Source organism: Chlamydotis macqueenii, chromosome 19 (assembly GCF_036417535.1).
Source record: "Chlamydotis macqueenii isolate bChlMac1 chromosome 19, bChlMac1.mat, whole genome shotgun sequence".
In the NCBI taxonomy this organism is placed as follows: domain Eukaryota; kingdom Metazoa; phylum Chordata; class Aves; order Otidiformes; family Otididae; genus Chlamydotis; species Chlamydotis macqueenii.
The window spans coordinates 8,023,529-8,050,332 of record NC_141574.1 but is presented as its reverse complement, the minus strand read 5'-3'; the positions used below and the strand labels follow the sequence as shown (position 1 = coordinate 8,050,332).

Genomic DNA, 26,804 nt, shown 5'->3' with positions numbered 1-26,804 from the left:
AGTTTTTCGTGGAGTCAGTGAGGTGAATCATGCTGCCACAGCGCGATGGCTGGATCTGACGCAAGAGAAGCAGGAGCCCCGTGGCCTGAGGCAGGAAGAGAGAGCAGGGCTGCGCCCTTCGGTGCCCGACCGACGGATGGATTAGGAGTGGAGTGAGAGCAGGGACTGAGGAACGCTGCCCAGAAACGCAGAGAGGTGTGAGGAGGGAGACACACAAGTTGTCAAAGGATCCGGGAGAGGTTCAGCAGTGATAGCAGATGACCATCGCAGTGATCTGACGGCAGGGTGGCAAATAATAAAAGCTATTTAAACAACGCTGTCGTTCTGCTGTCAATATCTTGAGGCGTATGTTGGGCTGGGCATTTTTACTGGGAACAAAGATCAAAGATTGGAAGAGCAACAAGAAGCTGTCCTGTGAGAACGAGGGAGCTGAGCTTTCCTCAGGGGATGGCAGCGTTGTTTGTCTGGGAAAACCAGGATTTATCTGGGCATGAAAGGAAGAGAAGGTTTCAGGGGTTCAAGGTTGCAGTTGTTTCACAGTGGAGGGAAGCAGAATTGAAAACTTGAAGGCTTTGAGTCCTCCTTAAGGCTGTCTTCCTAACGAGGTTAAACCAACAAGTGGGTGAGGCAAGCATGCTCTTCCCTGCGAGCATACCTGTGCACTGCACCCCGGCAGCTTTGTTAAACAGATTGGTATTGTATCCACTGTGAAGTCTTTATTTTTGTTAAAGAATTTATAGCACAACTGAAGTACACACCATATGCTTTAAGCAGCTGCACAGGAATCATTGCTTTTTAATTTTGCTTAAAAAATCTTTTAATTGCAGCAAAGGGGAAAAAAAGTATTTTTACTTTTTCTTTTGTCAGCTGCAAAATAAATTACTGGAATGATGAACTATATGTTTTTATTGATTTGTAAAATTACATTATATTTTATTAATTTATTTATTAGTATAGATATCAGTTGGTATTAAGAAAGGGAAATCAAGCCAACTGCACGCGCACCCTGCGTGCTTCCTAATCCAGGTGCGCAGAGTGTGTTGGAGCGTGGCTGCGGCGCACTGCCTCAGCGGCTGACGTGCTGGTTTATATGAGGGAGCGGCTCAGCTCGATTGTCCCGGCTTCAAAGACAGACCAATTCCATGGCATAGCTCTAATAATGCCTGCTATAACCGCCGTTCCATTCCCAGGCAGTTGTTCAAGAATACAGCACGGCTTAAAATAATGGGGCGTTACTGAGTTGTTATCATGCTTTTCCCTTTGTTTAATAGATTTCTTACAATTCTTAGTGGCATTTTGGGAGCTCAGAGTAATTGAAGACAAATGAAGAAACTCCGTGATGCAAAACAGTACGACAAAAGATGTGTAAGGGAGCTTTGTGAGTGAAGGGGGATGGATGTCTCGTTAAGGCATCTATTTATTAAAAATCAGAAGAGAAAAATAACTTCTGTTTTAAATAGTTTATTTTTACTTGGTAAGTTGGTTCCAGGTTGGGTGCAGGACAGTCAAAGACGTACCTTTCATGTTAAGGCAGCTGATGAGATTGAGAATTGCAACTGAGGAGCAATGAGGGTAAGTAGAAGAGTTAGGACTACAAAATTCATACTCATTGTAGAATCATAGGTTCTTTAATGTTGGAAAAGACCTCCAAGATCATCAAGTGCAACTGTCAGCCTAACACCACCTTGTCCACTAAACCACGTCCTGAATTGTATTTCGTGTAGTTGTGTGAACGCTCGTGTTTGAGACACTTGATACACAGTTAATTGTGGTGCAAGTAAATCGCCGGTACTTCAGTGATGCCACAGACACAGAAAGCAGTGTGAGCTCTTCACTAAGGAGCTGTCTTGGGGATGCTGAGCTGTCTAAAAACAAAAGGAAAACACAGCAGTGCTGAATGATCCAAGTTGATCTGTCAGGAACAACACATCGTGGCCGTGTGCCCGCCTCATGGTCTGCAAATGTGTCAGCATGCTGATACCCATACGTTCAGAGAATTTAAGCGTCAATGCAGAGTATGCCGGCATCTAGCAGCCCCAGCTTCCCTGCAAAGAGCTTTATCTTCCTGTTTCATCTTCAAATTCAGAAATACAGTTGTGCAGCCTTCTGTCTGACCGCAGTGGATGAGACGATACCACGTGTGGTACAGCATGGTGGAGGATTCCGCTTCTGCAAACCTGAATGCAGAATCCAGGTGATTTGTGGGGCAGCAGACATCAGACTTCAATGCTGAAATTTCTTATGCATAAAGAGTGATAGATTCTAAAATAAAGCCACAGATTTTGCCTTTGTCTTTTTGAACTTGACTGGACATAGCTGAAAAGGAAAGAGGCAATGTTCAGGTAAAACTGCGTTCAGCATCTTCCCTGACATAGGGGACCAGATTTATGGTGCTTACCCAAATGTGGAGGTAGAGCCACTGATTCATTGACGGTATTTGGATTTTAGCTAGGTGTAGTAGATATTAGATTGTGACCAAGTATTCCTAAAACAAGCTGTCCATGCTGCTGGAGCAGTGTCGGGCAACCAGCTGTCGTCCTGGCAGTGGAGAATGGGAGCAGACCAAGGAGGTCTTCACAGGCAGGTTGGGAAGAGATAATTATGGAGGGGAAGGATGTCATTCAGCCTCTGGGATGAACTTGGTGCCCTGAGCAACAACTCATGAAAGCACTTGACCTGGAAAAATAAGGTGGATAAAGGGAGGACTGCTCTCAAACCCGTGTCTTGCTGCGGCTGCCTCCCTACAGCTCCGGTGATATTTTAAAGATGAAGAGTGTGCTAAGGAGGGAGGATTCCTGGTGTCTCATTTCTGTTATCTCACTACAGCGCCAGTGGTATTATCAAGACAAATAGTATGCCAAAACTTAAAAGTGAACATATGTTTATGGGGGTGGTGGGGAATACAGAGGTCACTGCTGTTTCTTTCTAGGCAGAGAAGACATAATGGGGCCTGGTTTAGATAAATTAAGATTTGGAGCTAAGCTCATGTCAAGACTACGCTAGTGTAATTATAAGTTGACTGCTTTCAGGGTCTCTGAAGTTTTTAGAGTCAAATAAAAATGTTCAGCAGGAGTTTGGTAATGTAGTTCAACTGTTTTAATGTGAGCTGATTGCAGCTCATCCTCATTGGCTCCTGAACCAATTTTACTTTGATTTGAAAAACTTTCAGTGAACTTCCAAATACTTTCTTCCATGTCGTTTCAGTGCTCTGTTTCTTCTCTCTCTGGAGAGATTTATATTTTATATTTATATTTTGCTATTTTTGATGTCTTTTTCATCCCATATTTCCTTATGCAGCTGGAAGCTGGCATACTTCTTTTTTTTTAATTCCAGTTAAAGTTGTCATGGTGTTTTTTCTAATTTTTATCTGGAGATATAAAATAGTTCTGGTGCTTATTTTTAATAGAACTTTAAATCAGACAGACTGATTACTATTTTTTTTTTTAACAACTAAAACTTAAAAAAACCTTTCTGCCTGGTGGGATTGTTTGGAATTCTAGTTTTGAATTTGGGGGGAAAAAAGTTGTGAAGTTCCTGTGATTTACAAACTGCTTCTGTCAGAAATAACATCTCTCTGGAAGATGTTATTTCAATTCTGGTTTATATTTCAATCAGTATATAACTGGCAAGGAGTAAGTAAACCATATCTTTTGTAATAGGGAGAATGTAAGTACAAATGCTCTTTATTAGAATGTGAAAAAACTGTAAAAGGAAAACATCCATCCTGTTATTTCACAGAAATGCAAACATTTAAAATGCTTTGGTTTTTGTAAAAGTGGCAAATGAATTTTTTCTAAAGACAGTACAGAATCTGTTCTGTCATGCTAATTGTATTTAATAATAGTGATTTAAATTTGGCTGTTCTGTGCGGAGCAGCAGCGAGAGAAGATTGTGTGTGGGAACGCTGAAGTCCAGAAGTCTAACATATGGCGTGCCTTGGCCTTCAGCGTCTGTCTTTACGTCCCCATGCAATATCAACTGCAAAAGTCTCTCTGATGGCTGCCGCCTCCCTTCTCGCCCGATCACAAGCTGGGTCTGATCGTCCCGAGCGTTGATTTACACCACGCAGTGCCCCTCTGCCTTTGGCGGTTTGTTCCATATTCTCATTTCACACACTCTTTGTGTGAAAATGTTCTAACTGAATCACTCGTGTTCTTGTTCCCTAATGAGCATCAGTCCATCTGTGAGTGCTTGAATTCAGATTAATAAATGGGTTATTCACAACCATCAATCCCTTGCTATCCAGCACGTCGTACTCCCTGCGAGATTCCGGTGCCTTTCTATAGCCTAGTAAACTCTAAAAGGCAAGTATGGCCGGCATTTCTTGAGAATTTATATTTTCTCTCACATCCTCCATCATTTTGGCCTGTGCTGCTTGCTTATCATCTTCCCAACACCTTCCTTTTTTAACAGCAATTGATAAGAAAAAATTGCAAATAGGTCAAGTTTCAGTTACGCTGCACCTACGCCAAGTTACATAAATTAATCCAGATTTTGGGGGAATGTAACCAAAATAGGACTTCGGTTTGTTTCTCTAAACAGAGCCTTGTGTTGTGTTAGAATAACTTGTCTCTTTACAGCCTCTCGCCATCTCTCAAGATCTCATTGCCGCTGCCAAACGCTGTGCAGATGCTTTCGGTGTCCTCATTTTCCTCCTTGACCCCTCCCCTCCGGCCTTTTCTTGGTTTATACGTTGCGCATTGTGCTTCTGTGCAATTTCTACAATTGTCCTTGTCCTTTGGTTTTCTGGCCTTAATCCTCTCCGTACTGATCCCGACAAGTCACTTACCAGCCATCAGACGGATCTATACGCATCACGTGCCGTTCCGCCCTCTGCTCCTGTGCGCTTTGCCTCTGCCTCCCTCCATTATTTTAATCATCTGCTTTGTAGGCTTCCCCCCCCCCCCCAAATCCTTCCCTTCACAGAGTCATTTTTGTAGAAAGTAAACAGAAGTGGCCCCAACTCTGACCCCGCCGCCCCTCCGGCTCCTCTCTCCTCCTCCCTGCACCGCTTCCGTCCCCTGGCACCCTCTGTGTCCTGTGCCCGCGCGCTTTCCGAGCCTGCACATCGAAATATCAGACACTTCCCTGAACACAGGGACAGTAAACTGCCCATTGTTCCGGCCTTATCTGTCCAATCAATGATGTAGTGAAAGAATTCAAGGACGTTTTTCAGACAGGACCTTCCTTTTTTTAGGACATGTTGACGTACACACCTTTAAATGGTTTCTTAATATTAACTGGTTTTCAAATACACAGAAAAAAATGATATCAGGCCTTTGTATCTGTAGTTCTTCAGATCCTTCCTCGCTTTTCATTAAAATACAGGAACGATAATCTCCGTATCTTTAGTTTCCTGATTTGGGTGAGCTGCTGCAGAGCTGTGTCAGGCTTTCCTGTTTCCTTTTCTGTCTCTCTGGTTTGGGGAGTTAATTCAGTGGAGCTGGTGTAGGGTCAGTTTCTTTGGTTTTTGTTAACAGTTAGTAATTGTAAGAGCCCTGTCTTCTAGCACATTAGGAGAATACATGTTTGCCACTAAAGGTTGCTGTGGAATAAGTGCTTTATTCTCAGAGGCATGAAGCTGCCTTTCCTTGTCAAATGAAGGCTTAGATGGAAATACAAGCTTAGAGGACAATAACAGATTGTGTGAGAGAATATTTTCCCTTTGGCAGACGGTTCTGACATTAGTGTCGCCAGCATTACCAACCACGAAGAGCAGCGAGTCAGGGGAGCCCGGCTTCGGCCTGTGAGCGCAACAGGGTGCGGAGTTTGGGCCTGTGCCTGAGCTTTATTAAAAACCTTACTTGCATGTAGAAAATCACAGTTGTTCAGTGTTCAGTATCACAGGGCACCCAACAAGTGCATCTTTTCATCCTCTCCTAGGCTTGGTGGAAAGATTAGAAAAATATATTTGCCACGATAAAGGCAGAGCGTGACGTCAGGCGTGCACGTGGTTCCCTTTTGTTGTGTTGGAGGGGGAAAGGACAACAGTTGTTGAGGAGAGAACCTGTCTGGCAAATACTGTGCTTTTTGTAAAGATGTAAAGTAAAGAATCACAATAGACGGTGGTGTTCATTAAAGTATTGATGCTTGCTATTGTGCTGGAACAGGACTTGAAATTATCTTCAGTACAAACGTACCAGAAATAGTCTTAGGAGGCTGCTTCTGTAGGAGCTGTACACAGGAGACTCCGGTTCCCTTCCTCTGTATTGACTGGTTGCATATGAAACACATCCATTTATTTGTATAGCTCTGAGTGCAAGAGTTGTATTGGGACAAATCTAAAAGCTTCTTTTCTCCTCACCCCTTTTAGATTGACGCATTGGGTAAAAGAAGCAAAGAAGCAGAGGCAGCCTTCTTGAATGTTTATAAGAGATTAATTGATGTTCCAGGTAAGCAAAAGATTTCCTTATTCTGAAAAGCTGGAGCCTTTGGTTTGTGTGAATGCCACGGGGCATTTTTTCTGCCTTTGATAAGGTAAATATGAGCAGTGGTCTTATTCTGGAACTGATATGCTCCAGTATGGTTTCTGATGGAAAGAACTGTAACTACGGCACATTTCATGACTTCTCGTAAAACTGTTCATTGCATTTACATGTTAATGTTTGTACAAATCATTTTGGATTATTACAGTATTGTGTGATGCTCAGTAATTTGTTTATTAGAGAGTTCAGACATTTTTAACAAAAAGATACATCTTGAAGCTTTATCAAGAAGCAGAAATATTTGTCTATTTAAAGGACAGAGAACATTTTTCGTACCTTCAAAAAAAAAAAAGCCTTACTGGAAAAAAAAAGTAAATCACTATCAAATTTCAATTCTATTCAATGTAAGTGTGACCAGAATTTTTATTTAAAAGCATTGATTGTATGTGTTTTCAGCTTTCCTTTGAGTTTGGCATCAGAAGTTTCCAGTTAATTTCTATTTACATTCTGGGAATTGATTTTTTTCTTGTTTTCCCCAATGGTAGATAAATGCTGTCTGAACAGATTTTTCTTTTTGCGACTGTACCCAAAGATGAGAGGGAGTTGGGAGTCCAAGTCTCCACTTCCAAATCACAGCCTGTCTGAGCTGTTGGTATTTGACTCTGTGTGTGTATGATTTTATACTTTCATAAAAAGTTGGCGTGATATATGATATTCAAAATGCCTATCTCAAGAGAGGTTTTGAGGTATAATTAATACTTCTAAGAGCTTTTAAGGCCTCATTGCAAAGTGCACCCTAGTCTTTACTTGCTCCTTTTCAGGAGCACATTTCATGCACACTTCCCCTGTCATGTGTCAGATGGATATTTCTTTGGTATTCTCACTACATGTGAAAATTTTTACCTGGCCGAGCTGTGAGCGTGATGGAGTGTGTGGGGTCAGGGATACTGGCAGGTTTTGGTCCCGTGCTCTGTCTGCAGGCCTGAGGGGCACATGAGGAGCGTACTGACGTTGCTAAAACCAAATTCCGGGTTCTCGAGCAGAAGCCTGGCCGGTCTCCTGTCGCTGTATGCAAGTGTAACAAATCCTCGCTGTTTACAACGCAAACTGCAACGAAAACAGCCATCAGGAGTATATGGCACTGGTATTCATCACCACGTGGTAGGGCCGAGTTCGGTGTACGCAGTTAGGGGCCTGCTTCATTGTATTGTTCGGTTTTTATTTCCTTCTCCTCACGCATTGTCTTTTACATTGGTTATGTATCCACGGAGGGCTTTCCTATATAAAAGACCAGTGATGTTCATTTATCACATGCGGTGTTTTGCCTCTGTGTGGCTGTATATATCTTTTGACCTGTCCATTTGGTATTTCAGATATTTAGGTAGACTTTTAGCTCCAAAATCCTGCTATGTTTTCTTTCCAGTGTGAGAAGGGAGCTATGATGTTTGGAGAAAGCTATGGCTGGAATGCTGCGGAGTGGTTATTTAGCATTAAGCATCACTGTTACATGACAAGGGTGCAGTTTTATCAGACTTTCAATATCCTTTATAGGACCATATCATAATTGCAGCTGAATTCTAATTCCCAGCAGCCAATTTTATGGTTCTTGAGGAAAGCATGTATTCCTCTCCTCAGTAATAATGTGCACACTTTATATAATTAAAAAGGGCTTCTATTTTAATTTTACTATGAAGTGATCTGTATTGAAACTCCAGCTATGGTGCTTTATGGATTCAGTGAAGTTTAATGACTTTCTTTCCTGACTCGACCAGAGTTTTCACTCAGGCTCACCAGTAAGGAATTTGTGGGAAGGGTGGTATTTTACTTGTAAATTTTCCTATATGCATCAGGAGCTTTTTCTTTAAAAGATAAACCAGACCTTTTCATCTCTCTCTCCAGCTTTATGATACTGTTAAAATAGCATTATTATTGGTTTGTGCTGCAAAATTTATCCTTCCTAAAGCCCATGTCAAGGAAAGCATTTTGTTTTATGTACATTTATACAGCTGTAATTCTCACTCAGATCATTCTGTCTTGCTTGAGACTGAACATTTTTAATTAATGGAATTAATTTTCTCATTTAATTGCCTTATTTTCAGTATGCAGTAGAGAGCTAGAGGAAAGTGAAAGCTGCCACATGAATTGCACTAATCAACAAGGTTGTCACAACTTACCTTTAAAAATAATGTGAATACATTTATTTTGAAGTAGAGGGAGGTTGGGTCTGTATTTTGAGGAAGCTTTCTTCCATCTGTTCAAGATTGCTTTCTCTTTAGTTTTGTAAAATAAGTGTATTATGTTGGCACCCTTGGCTTTCAGGGTCTTAATCTTGCAAACACTTAAAGTGAAATGGGAGCCCTGTTGTGTAAGTGTTTGGAGGAGCGGTGTTGCCTTTCAGAAACAGTATATTCATAATTCCCCTTTTCTAAAGCTTTAAAAGAAAAATATTAAGCTTTAAAAATACTAAAAATTAAATATTTTTATTTTTTAAAGGAATGGTTTTCACTACTTTTTTTAAAAAAAAACCAAAACTTTACTGTAATTTTATTAAAAGTGTGGAGACCCAGAGTGAATGCCAGACAGCAGTATCCAGATAAACTCGTTAAATGGAGTTTCTCTTTATGCCGTGTCTTTATTCCTGTGCAATTACTGCACAATGCCACAGTTGGATTTACTCAGTTTTCAGTATTCCTCCTGTTAAGCATGGCTCTTGCGTAGGCAAAGAATAAACAATTCTGCCTTTAAACAGAAAATCCGCTATCTTCATGTGACAACAAGGAAACTGAATTTGGGTTCAGTGGCTGTTTTCCTAGAAAAACTCAACGTGTATCTTTTGCAATACCGCTAAGAGTTTGCCACCAAAGTGGGGGGGGGGTGGGTACCTGAAAAGCTTGTCTCCTTCCTGGTTCTCTCTACTCCAGGGGAAAATTGGCGTGCCCAAATTCATGTGCCCGGCCTGTGGGCGCAGCAGTGCACCCCATGCACCCTGCGCTCGCCGCCGCTGCCTCCCCTCCCACGCGCCGCTTCGCTGAAACCTACTCCTGACCCTCTCTTGCTCCTCCGGAACGCCTTTCCACTTGCAGCATGGTATTGCATCGCGGTTATACCCTGGACGAGTAGAACAGGAAAACAGCGTATATACATGGAGAGTCTGAGTAGGTGAAGGCAAAACATTATCTCACAGTTTGGTGGAGACTCTGCAGCCTTCCAGGGCTGAGCCATAAATGGTCTTTGTTTCTGCTTAATGGGAATTTTCTCATCAAGAAACCAAATGACTCCTACAGTGTAACAGGGGATGTATGCGTGTTTTTATGGGAGACTCTTCGCAGGTCTCTGTTGTGATCAGATTTGCCCTAATTTTGGAGCTATATAATGTGCATGATATGGTTTTCAGCTCAGAGGATCTGCTATCTAAGGGAAATACAAAATAACAGAGCGGGTAAAAAGAAGATTTTTTTTTTTAATGTGCCCTGTCAAAACAATTAAAAGCAATAACAATGAAAGATGGCTGAAGTGGAAATTTTATCTTTCCCTTGCTCCTTGTGGTCATAAATTGCACGCCCTGCCAGGGGGCTGTGTCTTAGCCGGGGTCTGAGGGAGGAGCAGGCTGGTTCTGAGAGCTCTCCACGCACCCATCCTTACAGGCAGTATTCTTGTTTACGTGTAATCGCAGTTCAGCCTTGCAAATTCAGACTGCCCTGCGTAGGGCTTTCTTTTTCCAAGGGATGATTTAGCTGAGAAAACAAAAACTTCAGTTAAAATTAGTAATCCATAAAACACAAAACAAGTGTTAGGGAATTACTTCTAGAGGCAGAAATGAAAATTTGTTTCTCGCCCATAAAGAGAGCTTCCTCCTTGCACCACAGAGCCCATGGGAACAGCAGTGTGAGGTGCTGTGCCCGCTGCCATCGCTGTTGGCTTCTGGTTATTTACAGGTTAGCACGGCTCTGCAGGCTTGTGTTGCTGTTTGCGCTAGGGGAAGGCTTCCATTTAAAGTGTATTTGGTCAATGTTCTGAGGTTAAAGGTGATACCAGAGAAGAACGGGTTTGATACTATTTTTTTCCAGAAAAAAAAGATAGACTGCTTATGTTGGAGATGATAAACGTGTATGAAGTTGTTGTATTTATATACATTATGTAGCTTGTTTGGATTTTTTTGGTAAAGCAGAAGGCATAAAGGCTATAACGCCAGCGCTGATAGCAGAAAGTCGGTACAGACTTTCACATCCCCAGAACTGCATGATGTGCGTAAACTGGCACACGAGCACGCCCAGCCTGTTGTGCCCGCAGAGGAGTGCGGGTTGAGCATAAACCGAGGGGAGAAGGAAAAGAGGTTCACTCCAAGGGACGGTGCTGAGCATATCCCAAACTGGAATACTAAAAACACAGTTGGGAAAAGTTAATACTCCAAGCGCTCTTCCTTGGGCTCATTGTTAATTATCTGGCAAAACTCTGTCTAAAGAGCAAGGTCGGGTTATGGTGTACCCTGGGTGTGGTGTATCAAGACTGATCAAGATTTTTGAGAAATGTTTGGTATCGTTACAAACAATGTGAAAAGTTTTAAGCAGTCCCTGGTTTGTTAATAATATTTGTCAAAATGGTCGCCCCCTTCCAAGTAAAATATATTTGAATAAAATTGAAGGTTGATGGACGAAATGAAAAGGCTTTTGCTGCCCCTAACTTGACAAGGGAAATGAATATTTGTAACGTGCCTTTTCTCAGCCTTAGAGAGAAAAGAAAACAATATTACAGTGAGTAGTGCTAGGAGGAAAGGAACCAAATGAACTTGCTCATGGACGACAGAAGTAGCACAAACACTCCCTCAAATAGAGCAGTAGGGTATCTTTCTAAACGCACTTGAAAATCTGATATAAAATTAAGCAGAAAATTGAGCACAGTTAATAGTTGAAAGAGTGGAAAGCAGTAAACCTCTGTGGCTGCAGGTCGTGATTTAGCTTGTGACTGTGTCCCCTCTGAAGACAAAATCCTTGATGCTTCACCAGCACGTTCAGACCGGGTTAAAAAAAAAACAAAACAGAGTTGCATAAACATATGGAAATTGTCCTAGTTCTGGAAGCTGGGTCTGGAAGAGAAGTCTGTCCAGGAAAAAATTAGGGAGTGTAGACATTGGTGATTTTCCCCAAACTGTTCTGCAGACCTTTGCACAAAGAAATGCCCGAGGCGGGGGCGAGAGGGACGGTTTAAAGTCCGGGCTGCAGACAGGAGATTTTGAGCAGCGCTCCGGTAGGGTCAGCGGCTGCTACCGTTTGATTTTCCAGAATGGTCTGAATTGCCTGGGATGCTGCCCCAGCCTTCGGGTAGTCCAGCGCTGAGGAATGTAGAAGTAGCTCATAATCACTTCAGCCTCCTTCCCTCAGGGGTTTGAATTCAGAGACGCCGCGTAAAATACAATTTTGGATCCGTGCTGGATGAACGCGCGCTGGTAGGGCATACTGTTAGCATTACATAGTTATTTTCAGATGAAGCGCAAAGTCCTGGCCAATTCTTCATTCACATTCTCCTTATGTTTTGAAACTGATGTCAAAATAACTAAAAATAGCTCTGTTACCTGAATACGTGGCTTGAAATTGGGCTTGTCTGATCACATACTTTTTTCTTTCCCTTTTCTCGTTGAATTAATAATGGGATAAATTCCTTTGTAAAAGCTGGAATAAATAATCGAAGGAAGAAATATCCCTGAAGCAGACACTTTAAAAAATTTATTGTGTGGTTGTCAAGCTCTATTTTGCTTGGTAGGCTGGAAGCACAGAAGGAAGAGGGGAGGTGCAGATAAGGGGACGGATGCAATGAATGTGCAGTAAGAGAGGAGAGATCCCTGCGGGCACTGGTTCTTGCTCACCTGGACGTGGTAACCGCAGCGCCCTTGGAAAGCTGTTGCTTCGGGAGCGGAGTTAGCGCAGCCCTCACCCCAGTGACCAGAGCGGTGCTGCGTGTTCACAGCAAAAGAGGCAGACTGAGGATGTGATGGGGAGCGTTGGACTTTCCCTTTCTCGGTTGCAGGAATGTGAACTGGAATTAGAATAAACCCCAGCTTTCGGAGGGTTTAGTGCTAAGTCCATTCAGAAGCTTTTAGGAGAAAGAAGGGATGATTGTGGCAGAAATGCTTTCACACATAGCGGAAGGTTCTTTTTTCTTTTTATAATCTCAAAATAGGTGAAATGAAACTTAGAGTACAAGTGATTTTCTGTAACTGTCCTTTGCTTTGCACTGAGCTCAGTGTACAAGCAGTAAATTCCAATGTCTTCAGCCATTACTAGAATATTAACGATCAAACTGGAACATTTTCAGTTGTAGTGGCTTCTCTTGTAGATCATTAGCTCCTTTTTGAGCTGGCATATTATAGTGTTATAAAATATTGTCTCACCTTTTAGGCATACCTCATTTTTAATCTTAAAAACTTCTCTGAGGATTTATTTTGGTAACTCCTTTGAAAATACAGGAAACTGCAATGCAGTTTGTTAAGGAGTCAGTCGTTTACTCTGCTTTACGTGACTTTTTTCGATACTGTAGAGATGCATCTCATGATCTGGGGCAGGGCCAGAGCATCTTTCCGGAGGTAGCCGTTCTAGAGTTGGTAGATAAATAAAGGATGCTTTTAAATAACAGCCCATGAGATCTAAGAACCGCATTCTGGCAGAGAGATCTATATGATTGTGGTCAAATTGGCTATATACCATCTCGCATCGTTTCACTTAACCCTGCGAGCATTGGAGAGTGCTGCCACGGAGAACTTCTGTCATGATTAATGGGGAGGAAAGGCGCCGGTTTGCTGCGAGTTCCCCCCCGTCCCCATACGGAGGGGTCGCATCAGGATTGCTTTGCTGCTTTACTGCTTTCAGAGGTCAGCAGAATTTGGGATTGTGCTTTTTCGCTCTAAGGAAAATGAGAGTCCCTCACCCTCTTGTGGGCACTTTGGGTTCCCTGGTACAGCCCTCACAAAATGCTCTGAGGGCAGGGGGGTGAGGAGAACACTGAGAAAAAGTGGGGAAAAAAAATAAAAGGAAGAGATCCCAGTCCTGTGGGATGGGGAAGTAAGAAAATATGTATAATTCTTGATTGAAGGAAGAACCTTTTCATGTTTTTTATGAAGTGAGGAGTTGGAGAGATGATGAGCTTTGTTTCAAACGGAATTACAGCTATAACTCTTCTGTCCCTCGGCTATCAGCGTCAGCGGGGAAAAGGAGGAAAGCTATCATTTATTCCATGAAATCTTTGTCTCAGTCTCTCTAGGCTATTTCAATTTACCCCTGGAATTTCTGGGGAATAATTAATGAATTAATTAAGTATGCTGTGAGGTGTTTGAATATTCAAAAGCTACAATGTAATTATTATTTTTTCTAAAACACATTTTCAGGTTATTTTCAGATACACAGCCTCCCAGGAAAAGCACTGTGCCTGCATCAAAAGCTGATTGAGCTGCTTCTGCCCGTAATCCAGAGCCCTTCTCCAACAAAACGCTCCTCGTGCAGAGCAGCGATGCATTTAGAGAGTCAAAAACTTCTTTTCCTTCGTGATGAGAGTACTGTGACATAGCAGAGCTGAACTTCTGGCTTTTTTTTAAGTTAAATTATGTTAATAAAGTTGTGTTAAGGAGGATTTTTATTTTTTCCCCCTCCCTTATAATTTTGTGTAGGCGTTTCTTGTGAGCAGTCATTAAGAAAGCTTTGCTTACAGCGTGGTTTAGGCCACAGGAATACAGTCCTGTTGAAAGCAGTGCGTTGCCTTTGACAAATTATTTTTAGATCCGAACCTTAGGAGACGCTTTTCCAGGGATATAAAATATTAATTGCCGCTGTAGTTCTGGCACTGTTTCATAACTTGCTTTCTTATCGTTTCCAGTTACAGGCCTGTAACGAAGCGGGAGGGAGGGGATGTTGAAGTCTTTTGTTTTGAAAAAGTCTCTTCAGGAGCTCCATTTTACGATACCCGATAAGAACATTTTGCGGTGAGGCGGCAGGGCAGAGCCGGCCGCCGTAGGCTTTTGCAGCACCTGACACATTTCTGAGCGTGGCAGCGCGGCGGGGAACGGCTCCGAAACCCGCAAGCAGCCTCCCCCCCGCCCCCGCACAGCCCCCGCATCCCCCTCCGCCGCTGCGCTGCCGGCTGCCTCCCGCTCCGCGCCGCGCGATCCAGGCCGGGCATTGCCGCTCTCCCGCTCCCCACCCCGCCGCGGGGTCCGGGCAGCCCCGCGCCCCCCGGTACCGGTGCCCCCCGCTCGGGCGGGGTTGGCGGGAGCTTCCCTGGGAGAAACGTTCCGCTGAGCAGCGCTGCTCGGCTTTAAAAAATCGCGTCTGTCTCCGCGCGGAGAGCGCGGGTGGTTGCGCCCTGGAAGTTGCACGTTTGAACGGGGGCAGAGCTGTTCCACTTGGCTTGGCGAATTTTCCCGCCGCTGCCCGGCCCTCGCCAGGCTCCCCGTGCTGGCCCGTGGGTTCAAACGGCGGCATCTCCCCCCAAAAACTGCTACGGCCAGGGGGTTTTAGACATTGAGCGCCCAGACTGAGCTCATTTTCCTGGAGCTGAGGTGGGCTTTTTTTCCCCTCCTCTTCTTAAATAACGAGGGTGGTCCCGGCATACTCTATATCGAGACAGCTTTTCATCAGTTGCTCATCAGCATGCTAATTGCTGTATGACTAATTATGCCCTGAATTCCAGTTGATTTTCTTAATGAGACAGCTGGGTTAATTATGTAATCGCATGATTACATTAGCCTAGAGTGCCCTGGCGAAAAGTGAGGCGGGCGGGAGCGTGATGTCATGGCGGGAGCAGGGCGCACAAGGGGGGGCATTCACTGCCGCCTGATGACGGGGGAGGGCGGCGGGACCCACAGTGCTCTTTGTGTAAACACCGCGATTGAATTATTAAGATCCGTGTCTTTCCCCCCCCCCCCCCCCCCCCCCCCCCGGCTCGCAGAGTGAGGGAGGAGCGGGGTGTTTCAAACGAAACTCACTTGGGAAGCCCGGCTGGCCCTGGGTTTCCTGGCTGACCTGGGTTGGGTTGGGTTTGCTGTGGTGGTGAGGTGGGCTCTGGCTGGGCCCACGGCTTGGCGAGAGCTGTCTTTGCAGTCCTTTTAAATTTGTTCGTAAAATACGTCGTTTACATGCATACACAGCAGCAACAGCAAAAAAAAAAAAAAAATTCGTGTGCTGCTCTTCAAAAAATATTTCTAATCAGGGCACACGTGGTGGGAGAATGGTCTGAGAGGGGTTACTGCGGCTGTGCTGCGCTGGCTTCTTCGATGTGAAGTATTAACTGCTACAGACATAACATTACATCTGTAAAATTACTTTTTTTCATGTCTGTGTTCATTGTAACGTGTCCATTCACCTCATAACTTTATGAGGACAGACGCCCATCTGCAAGAGTACCGGTGTGGGTGTCACACTGGTGAGCACAGGGAGCTGCAGGCATCAAAAGGGCAATTAATTGGGAAGTAAAGGCAGGAACAGGCTTTGCAGCGACTGGTTTTAAAATACAGCGGTTATAATTTCTCATGTGCTGGTATGGAGGAAGCCTTATCGGGGATTGGATGTAGACACGCTGCGCTGCGTGCAAACACGTGGTGCAAAGGGCTTTCTTACAGCATGCAACAAGTGGATTAGGAAAGTAGAACAGAATAGGAAGTGGTAGAAAAAAAAAATAGGCTAAATTTAGTATAAAAAGAGACATCTCAATTTACTTTTGGGCAATAATGATATTGTTAAACACTTTTTAAAGTTCTGGATGAGCAGATTCATCTTACCAATTTTCTCACTTCTTACTTATCTTGTGCCTAGCAGGGCCTCTGAACTTTTGCAACCTAAAGAAGATTCAAACCAGGAGAATAATTTGTAATGAGTTTTCCACATTTAAATGTTAAATTAAATTATTTTTCTCTTTTACCAATTACAGAAAAGGCATTTCCTTCTTAGCCTCTCCCCATAAGCTAGTACCACTTGATTTTTTTGAAATGTGTATGCCTGTTGTTTGTGTAATGAATCGAAAGTTTTGGTCCATTGCTTTTTTAAAAATTCAGTGACCTCCTGTTAAATGACATGAAACATACTTTGTAAGTCTGGTTAATATAAAAAGGTATGCTTTTTCATGCATGCATATGTTGGGAAAAGGAGAGCGTTATTGTTTATTTTTTAAATCCACTCCACTCAGGTAAGAAAAAGTCGTTCCAACTCTTAAGGTTTATACTTGTTTCAGATTAATTGGTGTTTATAAATACTTCAGAAATCGCATGTTGAGGTTTTCCATGAGAAGTTAAGTTTTTGTCTCTCTGCTCAAAATGTCTTGATCATTTTATTGTAATGCAATGATCAGTTTTCTCTAATGCGGTTTATTAAAATGAAGTCTAAGGTGCTTCAGCCATGGCTTTTTTTTTTTTTACACGTCCTGGAGCAGTATTTTGTGGCTGCAGGCCATTAGTCCTTCACATAGGCTCTAGTAAAGTTTGAAGTTTAATGCACAGAGACTGTTTTTACATTTTGTTTGTTCTGCCACTGTTTTTGCTACTTGAACATTAACCTTTAATAGAGCTAAATTAAATATACATGTCCTGATGAATAATTATGAGATTGCAAGCATTTTCATTTTGTACATAAAGTTTCTCAGGGATTGCAAATTTGACTAAAGGTTTAGTCATTATTCACTTTATAATGCCCGTGTTCTTTTTGTCTTTTAGTTCTTTACTGAGTTAAATCTAAAAAGCCCTATGTATTTGGAGCAAAATACCTCTTGTGGGTGTCATGGCTTTTTACAATAGACATGTTAAAAGGAGGGGGGGAAGTGCACCCACAATTTTGTAAAGTTCAGTTTCTTTCATTGTGGCATTTTAACACTGATTTATAGAAATAGCGTAGCTGAAGCTTAAGATCCCTGCCTGATACGTTTTGCGGTTCTTGTAACAAGTTAAGATGTGGATAGATTGAGACAATCCAGCCTTCCTTTATGTTCAGCAGATGAATGTCCCAGGCTGGCTCTTTTGGAGAAACACTGAGCTGCAGAAGTGTGACAAAACGGTCATGCCAGCTAAAGGTCGGCAGACCTACGCGGGAGAAGGGTGATGTTGTGACAGCCCGTACCTTAATTGGGCCATACATAAATATCGCAGGGCCTTTAACTCGTGCTACTGCTGTGACTTAAACTTTGTATTTAATTCCTTACCTGTAGCCCCTGTCTCTGCCACAGTAACATTTTAAGTTTGATTTACTATAAATATTTTAATACAGATAATAATAACGAAAAGTATTTGGCCTAAAAAGCATAAATGAAAAAGCTATGTAGTCATAAACTATGTATGTACAGAGAACAGATGACAGGCAACCTAGATTTTGTATTACGAACAGGGTAATGCCATAAGCTGTTGAAGAACCAAAGTAACAAAATGCAGCAGGCTGCTACTTATAATGTCTCTGAGCTCAACATAACCCAGCGCTATTCTTCTATAAACTATGAAACAACGCTGGCATATTGAAAAAACACACAGGCTCATGCTTAATGTGTTAACAGAGGTACAATAGACTTATTATGTGTTTCCAGAGACTGAGGGTGGTCTGAAAAATTAATGACTGTGGTGGCTGAAAATTAAGTGAACTCCCTAATATATACTGTTGTTGATCCACTGAGTTTGGTGTTTAGCATTCCTCAACAGGAGACTAAATCTTTGCAGCCCTTTCACGAGAGATGCTGGCGCCCTTAACAGAAATGTATTCAATAATCTTTTATAAATCCATCGGCCTCCAGTGTTTTCCTATTCTGACTGGGAAGAAGTCCCAGAATAAATCATGTATGCACACGTCAGGTGTGTGCTAAGGGCTCTGTTTAGCAGAAGAGGATGAATATCAGAGAATTAGTACTGAGAGGACATTAAAAATATTTTCTACTTTCTATCTGATTAGTAGTATAAGAAAAAGAGGGAACAAGTGTCACAAACCCCGAGGTTCATAGAGTTAATTACATCCACACAATATTCCTGATTATTATTGATCTGTCAGTTAGAAAAAGTGTAGCTCAGATGTCCATGATCAAAGAACTTTTTTGAGCTCAGCTGTGCTGGAGGGCACAATTTGCTTCAGAAGTTCGCTCCCACAGAAGCAGAGGTATGTGAGGGACACTAGCTGTCAGTGTGCCATGCACTTTGATTGCTTTTTACCCAGAAATTCTCATTTTGCAAACCAAAGTGTGAAACTTAAGACTCTCACATGCCTTCGTGTGACTGTCTGTACCCAGGGACACTGCCCTGTAGATTAACGCCAGGATGAAGGCAGCACATCCCAATTTAAAGGGTGACATAGATACAGTGAAAGAACTCTATTTTTTGAAGTTTGCAGGATATGAGACAAGGGACATACAGGAATAATAACTCGGGTAGAGCCTTACTGGCATTTAAAATGGATATTAATGGAGAAAAAAGGACATTGTGCTCTGAACTGTGTGAGTCACAGAAGTGTTCCTGTTATCTTACATTTTATTTTACTGTTTCATTTTCAGATCCCGTTCCAGCCTTGGATTTAGGACAGCAGCTTCAGCTGAAGGTTCAACGTATGCACGATATTGAAACAGAGAACCAGAAACTTAGGGAAACTCTAGAGGAATACAATAAAGAATTCGCCGAGGTGAAAAATCAGGGTAGGTTGCAAATTTATTCATTTATCAGCTTTTAATGCACACTGAAATTTGAAGAACGAGATTAAATTCAGTTTTATTTCTTATAGGTAGAGTTGACAGTAGCATTGAAATTCAGTAAAGAAAGTGTAATAGTCTATTATTGCCACTTCAGTATTTATGTGTATAGGTATGACTTTGGATAGACTCTTTGGGTTTCCTTAAAAGTTTCGTCTTCTGTAGCACCAAGTCAGAGAATGGAGCTGTTATTCTGCGTGTTCGGTTGTAGCCTTCAGCGCGAGCTGAAAATTGCACGTGACTGAAGTTATATGTAGATGTTTTACTTGATGCTGCTGACATCAATCTGAATGTATGTGTGGGGGTGCGTAGCACAAACCTTTTACACAGACACACATAAAAATCCATTATTTTATACACACGTACAAACCTGTACAAAATGGAAAAACTTCTGTACTCTATTTTTGCTTGTCTAAATCTGATATGTGTTACTGGATTCAGCATACATACTTTATATTTACTCTAGAGTCTATCCGTAGAGCAATATAAATACAAGCTAATACTGTTTAATTATTTAAGTAAGTTTTAATGAGACCAGAGTACACGAAAATACATGAAAATCTCAATGAGATTTAAAGCCTGTTGTGTTTAAGGCTGTTCAGGTTTTCTTGTGATTCAGAATAAAGTCTCCTGCACCAGGAAGCAGAATTTGCTCAGTTGTACACCTGGTTGCCTGTAGGTGGGACTTTTCATTTCCATGTTTAATACTCAGTTCTAGGTGGTGGAAAAGTAAATTTTCTAGGCATTTCGGAATTTTTTTTTTTTTAAATACTGTGGAATTGTTGCACCCAAGTGGGTAACATTGGAAAGCTACATTAGCAACTAAGTTGTCTCTGTTACATCTCATTTTCAGCAGAAGGAGCATATATGCAGTTACATATTTGTTTTAACGTAGAGAGTGTGACCTATGGAGAGGTATCAGCATGCAAGGAATCAGGCTGGACTGCAGAAGATGTCGTGTGGGAGCTGTAATACTCTAAGCTTGACAATATTTTTGCTGGAAATGTGCAATAATTGCAGTTCACTGTGCAGAGTTTTCCTGAGGCTGTGCATCCTGTACATCCAGCATGACATAGGGGTTCATCCCAGAAAGTGGAAAAGATCTCGACTTCCAGAGTTTTTTGTTACAACCGCTCATAAACTGGCTTTTTTAATTTTCCCTGGTGTGCACTAACTTCCTCTCTGTTTTGCCACTGTAGTCTTTGCCTTGTTTTTCACTGCAGTGCAGTAGTTGTTACACTCTGTTTCAAACAGGGATTAATAAGATATCCAGAGAGAAGCCTGTTGTTAGCTAAGGGTGCTTTGATCAGTTAATCTCTTTGTTTGGAGGGCTGTGAAAGAGCTATACGATTCCTGTAAGAACTTACTCCAAAACTGGTGTAAAAGGCAGTGGCTAACAAGCTTTAGCTGACCTGAACAGTAAAGAAGGCACTTAGTTCTCCGAGCGATGCAAAGGATTAAACTGTGCGTGTCCGGCACATCTATTGTTAGGTGCCTAAAGGTAAAAACAGATTTTGTCACTGACGTCATAGTTTTTCCCATGTCTGTGCACTTCCTACATTAATTTTTGTAGTTTTGTTTCCTTTTAAAATGAAACATTAAAACCTTGTCAAAATGTAACTATATGCATTTCCATGAGACTGTTTAATTCTGTCCTTCTCCGTATTCCTGAATACTTCTGCAGATTTATGTCCAAAAATACCTAGAGCAAAGATGTCTCCAGTACAAAGAGTACATACGAATGAGCATCCTTTTGTCTTTGTGAAGGAGCATCTTTTGCTTATTCAGGAAAAGATCAGAATTTGTATTGCTTCCCGGATCTCAGAGAAGAATTTCCCTTTGCTTAAAAAAAAACAACAAAAAGAGAAAGACATGTCCGTTTCGCAGCCTGTTGCTCAGTAATTAGTCTCATCTGCTTTTTGCATGGCTCGCAAAATCCTGCTCCTTCATTCAAAACCAGCTGGTTTGCTGGCTATAATTTTTACCACTCTTCCCCTCCTTTTTTTGTGGTCACGGTGGCCCGAGCTGCCTTTGGTGTGATTCCCAGGCAGCAGACCTTGTCACCAGCTATCTGCTGTCTGACTTTACAGTTCTCTAGTCAAGTCTTAACAGTCTAGACTTTGAAAGGATTATGCATGGGTTTGGGTGATATTATTGATATTTTTTCCCCCAAGTCCGTAGGCTTTACTTTTCATAGCAGTTTGTCTTTCTGTGATGTTTCTGAAGAATGAGAAACTTTTTTATATCCAAAGGTATTTTTTCCTAAAGCATTGTTAATAGCATCTGTTAATAAGATGATGTCTTTAAACCACCGCATCTCTGTGTAAGTACATTGAAATGTATTGCTAGCTGCGAGTCTTCTGGCAGTCTAACGCTTTTTCCAAATTCCATTATTGTTACAAAGCATACTCTGGTGAATGTCCTGCTTTTCCTCTTACGAGCCCTATAAGGATTCAGTCCTTTCCTGTGGGTGGGATCAAAGGGCTTTCATGTAGGGATGATCAGGGCGTGTAACAAGATGCTGTCCATCAGAGGCTGCACCGTGGCTCTGCACATTTACGCGTCTTCTCTCATCCATTCCCAGGCACAGTAAATGCAAGATTGCTTCTTTATCCGAGAGAAGGGTGTCTGCAGGTTCCCTGGAAGGCTGGAAGTGTGCTCAGAAAGTTATAGTAGTTAATGCTTGTGTGTAAAACCCAACGTCGATGACAGGGCAGTTACAGCAACTGGAATATGAAGGGCTCCGGAGGGTCTCTTGAATCTGACCCACTGTTAATTCAGCAGTTAAACCTTACTGCCATATTTTTCATCAGTTGTGAAGCAGAACGTAGTTGTATCCCAGCTACGTGTTCAATTAGTGTTAGATTGCATCTGTGCATGAACTATAGTAAAACTGCCTCTTTTTACATGAGCGCAGTTACGTGAATGAACTGTCCTATGTGTAAGTGCATACTTAGACCTACACTGGGACTTTATTAATCTCCACTCAGCAGCGAGCTAATTTGAGACTAGTCAATAAGGTGATATTATATTTTACAATTTGATTTTTCCCCCCCCCCATCTTTTTTTTTAAAGTCATGTTAGAGGAACCTTCTTTGCTCTGCTTTCCAGCAAACTCCTTTGATCCTTCTCAACCTAAACACTTAAAGTTCAATTTAACATTTAGGGAGTAAAAGGTCTCCAAAGGGACTCGTATCCATTGATTTTGTGTCAGAGTTGAAGAGCTGAAGTTTAAAACACACTGAGCCTACAGGGTAAAGAAAGCCTTGTGTTGTGGAACAGCGTGGAGCTGTGTAAACTCATTCTTCTCCTATTGTTTTTCTGTAGAGGTTACAATAAAAGCACTTAAGGAGAAAATCCGAGAATATGAACAGACCTTGAAGAACCAGGCAGAGAATATAGCCCTTGAAAAAGAACAAAAGTTACAAAATGATTTTGCGGAAAAGGAGAGGTGAGTGTGCATGTGTGCTTCTATAGGTATTGTGGAGAAGGAGAGACGTATTTTTCTGTTTAATCTTCCCAGTCAGGACTCTCTCTACATTTTACTGAGACAGCTCGTACATTGAGCGATTCTGGTGATTTATGTGTTTGACACGGAATCATTTGATACTCAACTTTGCACAGAAAAACAATCGTGAAAGTGTGGAAGTAAAACAAGGATGGATTGTTTCTTCACGGTACCGCTGTGGGGGGAGTGTCATGTTCAGAAGGGTGCAAACCTGCTTTTGTTCTTCACTAGCTGTATTGTCCTTTGTGACACTAATCTTTTTCCATTAGCCGGCGGTGTAATTCAGTCTGCTGTGTCTGCTTTGTGTGTCACGGTACCATTGTACAGTCTGTACAACCCTGGGCTCCTTACGATGAAACACTGTACCAAAGAGCCCGGGTAAAAAATGCATCACCTCTGCTCCTGTGGTGATGTCTTAGAAGGGAACGTTGTTCCTGAATTATCCTGAAAAGCTTTGCATAGTACTACATGGCAAAATTAAGAAGTATTTTAATTATTTATTGTTAAGTATTGGAAGCATCTAGGATGCATTGCTAATCTTTTGCAAATGAGCAGGGAATATTTGAGTCTTGTAGATTAGTGGGCAGGACAAGACCGAGGGTCTTTAGAGGGAGTTCTTTTGGGCTGCGTTCCCTACTTGAGAATTTGTTTCTCCCATAGAGCAGTAACACTGCAGCTATAATGTCTTCAACTTGATGTGGAAGCCCGTCAGTTTACATGAGCTTTTTAGTTGGTGCGTTGGTTGTTTAAATTCAGGTCTGTGTGGGAAGAGTATACCAGTTAATGCAAAGCTTTTTTAAATTCATCCATATACATGGTTACTTTTTGGTAAGTACCATGTAAGCAGTGGCTTTAACGAGTGCAAGATCTGCTTTTAGATATCCTTAAAAATAAAATAAAATGGCAAGTCATGTCATGCAAATAACAAAAAAGTATGTATAAGAGAGGTTTTGTGTTCTCAAAAGTGTATAATTTGGTATGAAGGGAACTGATGCATGTTTCTCCCTATAAATAGTTATTAACATGGTCAGCAGTGCTGGAGAATAAATTTACGCACCCTGTGGAGTGCAAGTAGGATGCTGGTAGTTTCATAAGCCATTTCACAATTCAGAAATCTGCAGAGTATCTTAAAAGCAATGTTGTAACAAACAGCAACTCCTGGGAGATGTTGGAGCAACTCCCTTTCAAGGATGAATTTTGTACAAAGCAAAGAGTGTAGTGACTGTATGGCCAGATGGTGTTAAAATGTGGACGACTGACACAAACAAAATATTGCCTGTGGACATAAGAAATGTGAGCGTGGTAAAGGTTTGCTGATGTTATATAGAAAATACCAATGTGAGATTTGTTTTGAAATACGTGTGTGTTTTTAAAGAGTAGCTAATAATGTTACTGCATTTGGCATCCATTACAGCTATGATGAAACAGCTGCCACATCTATTCAGTATATCAGTTATGGCAAAAATTTCTTCATTATGACAGTAAAATGGAAATGTATCATTCTTCTTCTACTAACTTTCTACAACAGAGGGTGCTTGGTGACAATTTTCTTAATGTGTGTGACATTTCCAAAACAGATTATGCTCAAGAAAACCTTCCACCAAAGTTGTCATTTATATAGCAGTCAGCTCTTGTATAATGTTCACAGCTTATGTTATGAGGTGGCTACACTGTTAAAATTTTAATAAGTGGGACTGCAAAGTATGAACAGTATTGCAATGTGACATGATTTATGGGTCCCATGGAAGCACCTTGTAGTCTGCATGGTGTTGTCAGTTGTCTGATTACAGTTAAGACATTTAATCACTCTATATTCCAAATTTGCAAAATACAAATAAGTTGTTTAACGTGATTACGAGCTCTGTTCTCACCTCGTCTCTTCCTTTTATAGAAAATTGCAGGAGACACAGATGTCCACAGCCTCAAAGCTGGAAGAAGCCGAACACAAAGTTCAAGCTTTGCAAACAGGTTTGGCATCGCTATTCTGACCTATAGCAATGATCAGGCTGGAGGTGAGAGGATAGAGATCCCTGAATGTGTCAGGACTGTGTGTGAACCAGCTCTTGCAAGCACAGAGAGATCCAACAGAGCTTGGACGTGCTTTGTGAATCAGAGCTTCTTTTGGGCTTCACACCTTAAGTGAATGTCACGCACGAAGCACGTACAACATTAGAGCATCGCGGCAATTAAAGCAGGCCATGGAACTTTTCATCCATGTGGTGTTTCGCTCTGGTTTCACACATTTCTGAACTATGATAAATGTGTGTAGTGGTCTGGGTTCAGTATGAGCCCAGTTTTTACCACTGTGTCTTGCCTGTTGCTATGACTTGCTTGCCATTAATTTTCCTCTTCATCTCTGCACGCTTAAAGATTCCAGGTCTGGACACATTTGTTTTTGTTCAGTATAAGAACACAAGAAATGTTATTCCCTGAATTACTGCAATAAATATTTCAAATGAATAAGCAGTTTAGCCAGCTTAATAAGAAGTGAATAATGTCTAGCTTTGTTAAGCACAAACTGGGAACTTTTGCAATGTAAAAGAAATAGCGTAAGAAATTGTGAAAAATCAAAAGCTATTTTTTATCTAAGATGTAATGGTTTGCCTAGGTACAAAGATAAAGCAAAGAATTTTTCATCAGGAGTTGTAGAGCTTTATTTATGGCTGAATAAAAAAAAAATGGAGTAGTCTTTTTGCTTTTCACTGCTGTTACAGTGCTGTAATGCTTCATGTTTATGCCTTTTAGCCTTGGAAAAAACCAGAACAGAACTATTTGATCTGAAAACAAAATATGATGAAGAAACTACTGCAAAGTAAGATTTCACTCTTTTCTTGCTATGTCTTCCTTCAGGGTATCACTGCTTTTTTGTTTTGCATCTGTCTGTTGGAGACAGATGAGATGGAAGAGCTTCAGGAGTCCAGATTTGTTGGAAAATATGGTCATAATTTGGCCTCCTGTAGAGAGATTATTAGTTTTCATATTTCCTTCTACCCAACAAGACACTTTTCCTGGCATGCATGCTGCTGCGTTCCTGGTTTCATTCTCAGGTGCTGCATCTACTATGTATTCCTTATACTTTATTTAGAAATAGAGCAATTTTAGAAATAAGATACTTACTGTGATCTTCCAATCTCAGTGAAAATAAAATTGGGTTTAGTTAAAGATTTCTGTTGCACTGTTAGGCAACCCTGATTCTTTCTGCTTTTGGGGTAGCAGTCATCACTGTGTCAAATGCACCCCAAATTACAGTGAGCTTTTTTCTTCTTTTTGTGTAGAATATGAAGGTAGTCTCAAAAATATATATCCTTTCTTCTTGATGGCTACTGTTTTCAATTATCTCCTAGTTTTATTAACAATCAGTGCAGGAAACAACAAAAGGGAGACAGACTTCTGCTGGTTTTCTGTGAACCCTTCATATTTAAGGAAAGTTAGTAATGAGACGGAATTCTCATGATCAGCAAGATTACGCCCAAAGAATAATTTTTGTATCTGGAAATGGGATGGGAAAGAAGAAACCATTTCAGATGGGTGTCTCTGGCTGGCTGTAAAGGGCAAGGGTTGAAAGAGAGACATCACGTCCCTGTGCCCGCTACCCACATCCCACAGAGCCCCAGCTTCACCTCTTCTTCCAAGCAGGCAGGAGGTCGGGTGAACAGAGGGGAAAGCCCTTGCTCCTGCTCTTACCACCCATTCTGGTACAGAAGAAGTGGTGAGGGAAAGCTGTTGGCAGTCTCCATACTGGGGCAAGAGAAACTATAACCTAGGTGTGATGGGAGGAGTGTCACGGTCCTGTTTTTGTCTGTAGGTGAGTGCTTTCTGGTATGGCTCATGGCAGTCTAGATAATGGAGGCTTTTCGAAACCAGTCAATTGGCGACAGGTTTTAATCTCTTAGCATGTGGTTGTGCAAGTGCTGAGGATCTGATTCCCCACTGAGTACATAGGGAACTTGGAGCTTAGAAAATTCAGTCCATAGTCATTAAGAATCGGTGCTTGGAGTTGAAACACCTTTTACATCCAAGATAATATTTTAGGTAATTTTTGCTTTTGCTCTCTAAGTCCAGTTTCTTTTGAGTTCCGTATAAGGTATCAAAACTATTTTTGTTCCCTCATTGATCTAATCCTTCTAAGAGACCTATACTAATGATGTTTCTGGTAGAGCCTTAAATTACTGCAGATTGCCTTT

At 41.7% G+C, this 26,804-nt stretch overlaps 1 protein-coding gene across 8 annotated transcripts in view; it reads left to right on the top strand.

Moving 5' to 3' along the window:
• CUX1 (cut like homeobox 1) overlaps positions 1–26,804 on the top strand; it is a 275,849-nt gene that overhangs the window by 119,337 nt on the left and 129,708 nt on the right. For all 8 annotated transcript variants that reach the window (XM_086763223.1, XM_086763224.1, XM_086763221.1 and 5 more), the window contains exons 4-8: positions 6,314–6,392; positions 18,921–19,058; positions 22,440–22,563; positions 24,512–24,588; positions 25,366–25,432. In XM_086763223.1, coding sequence (XP_086619349.1) covers positions 6,314–6,392; positions 18,921–19,058; positions 22,440–22,563; positions 24,512–24,588; positions 25,366–25,432 — 485 coding nt within the window. The remainder of the gene's footprint in view (positions 1–6,313; positions 6,393–18,920; positions 19,059–22,439; positions 22,564–24,511; positions 24,589–25,365; positions 25,433–26,804) is intronic.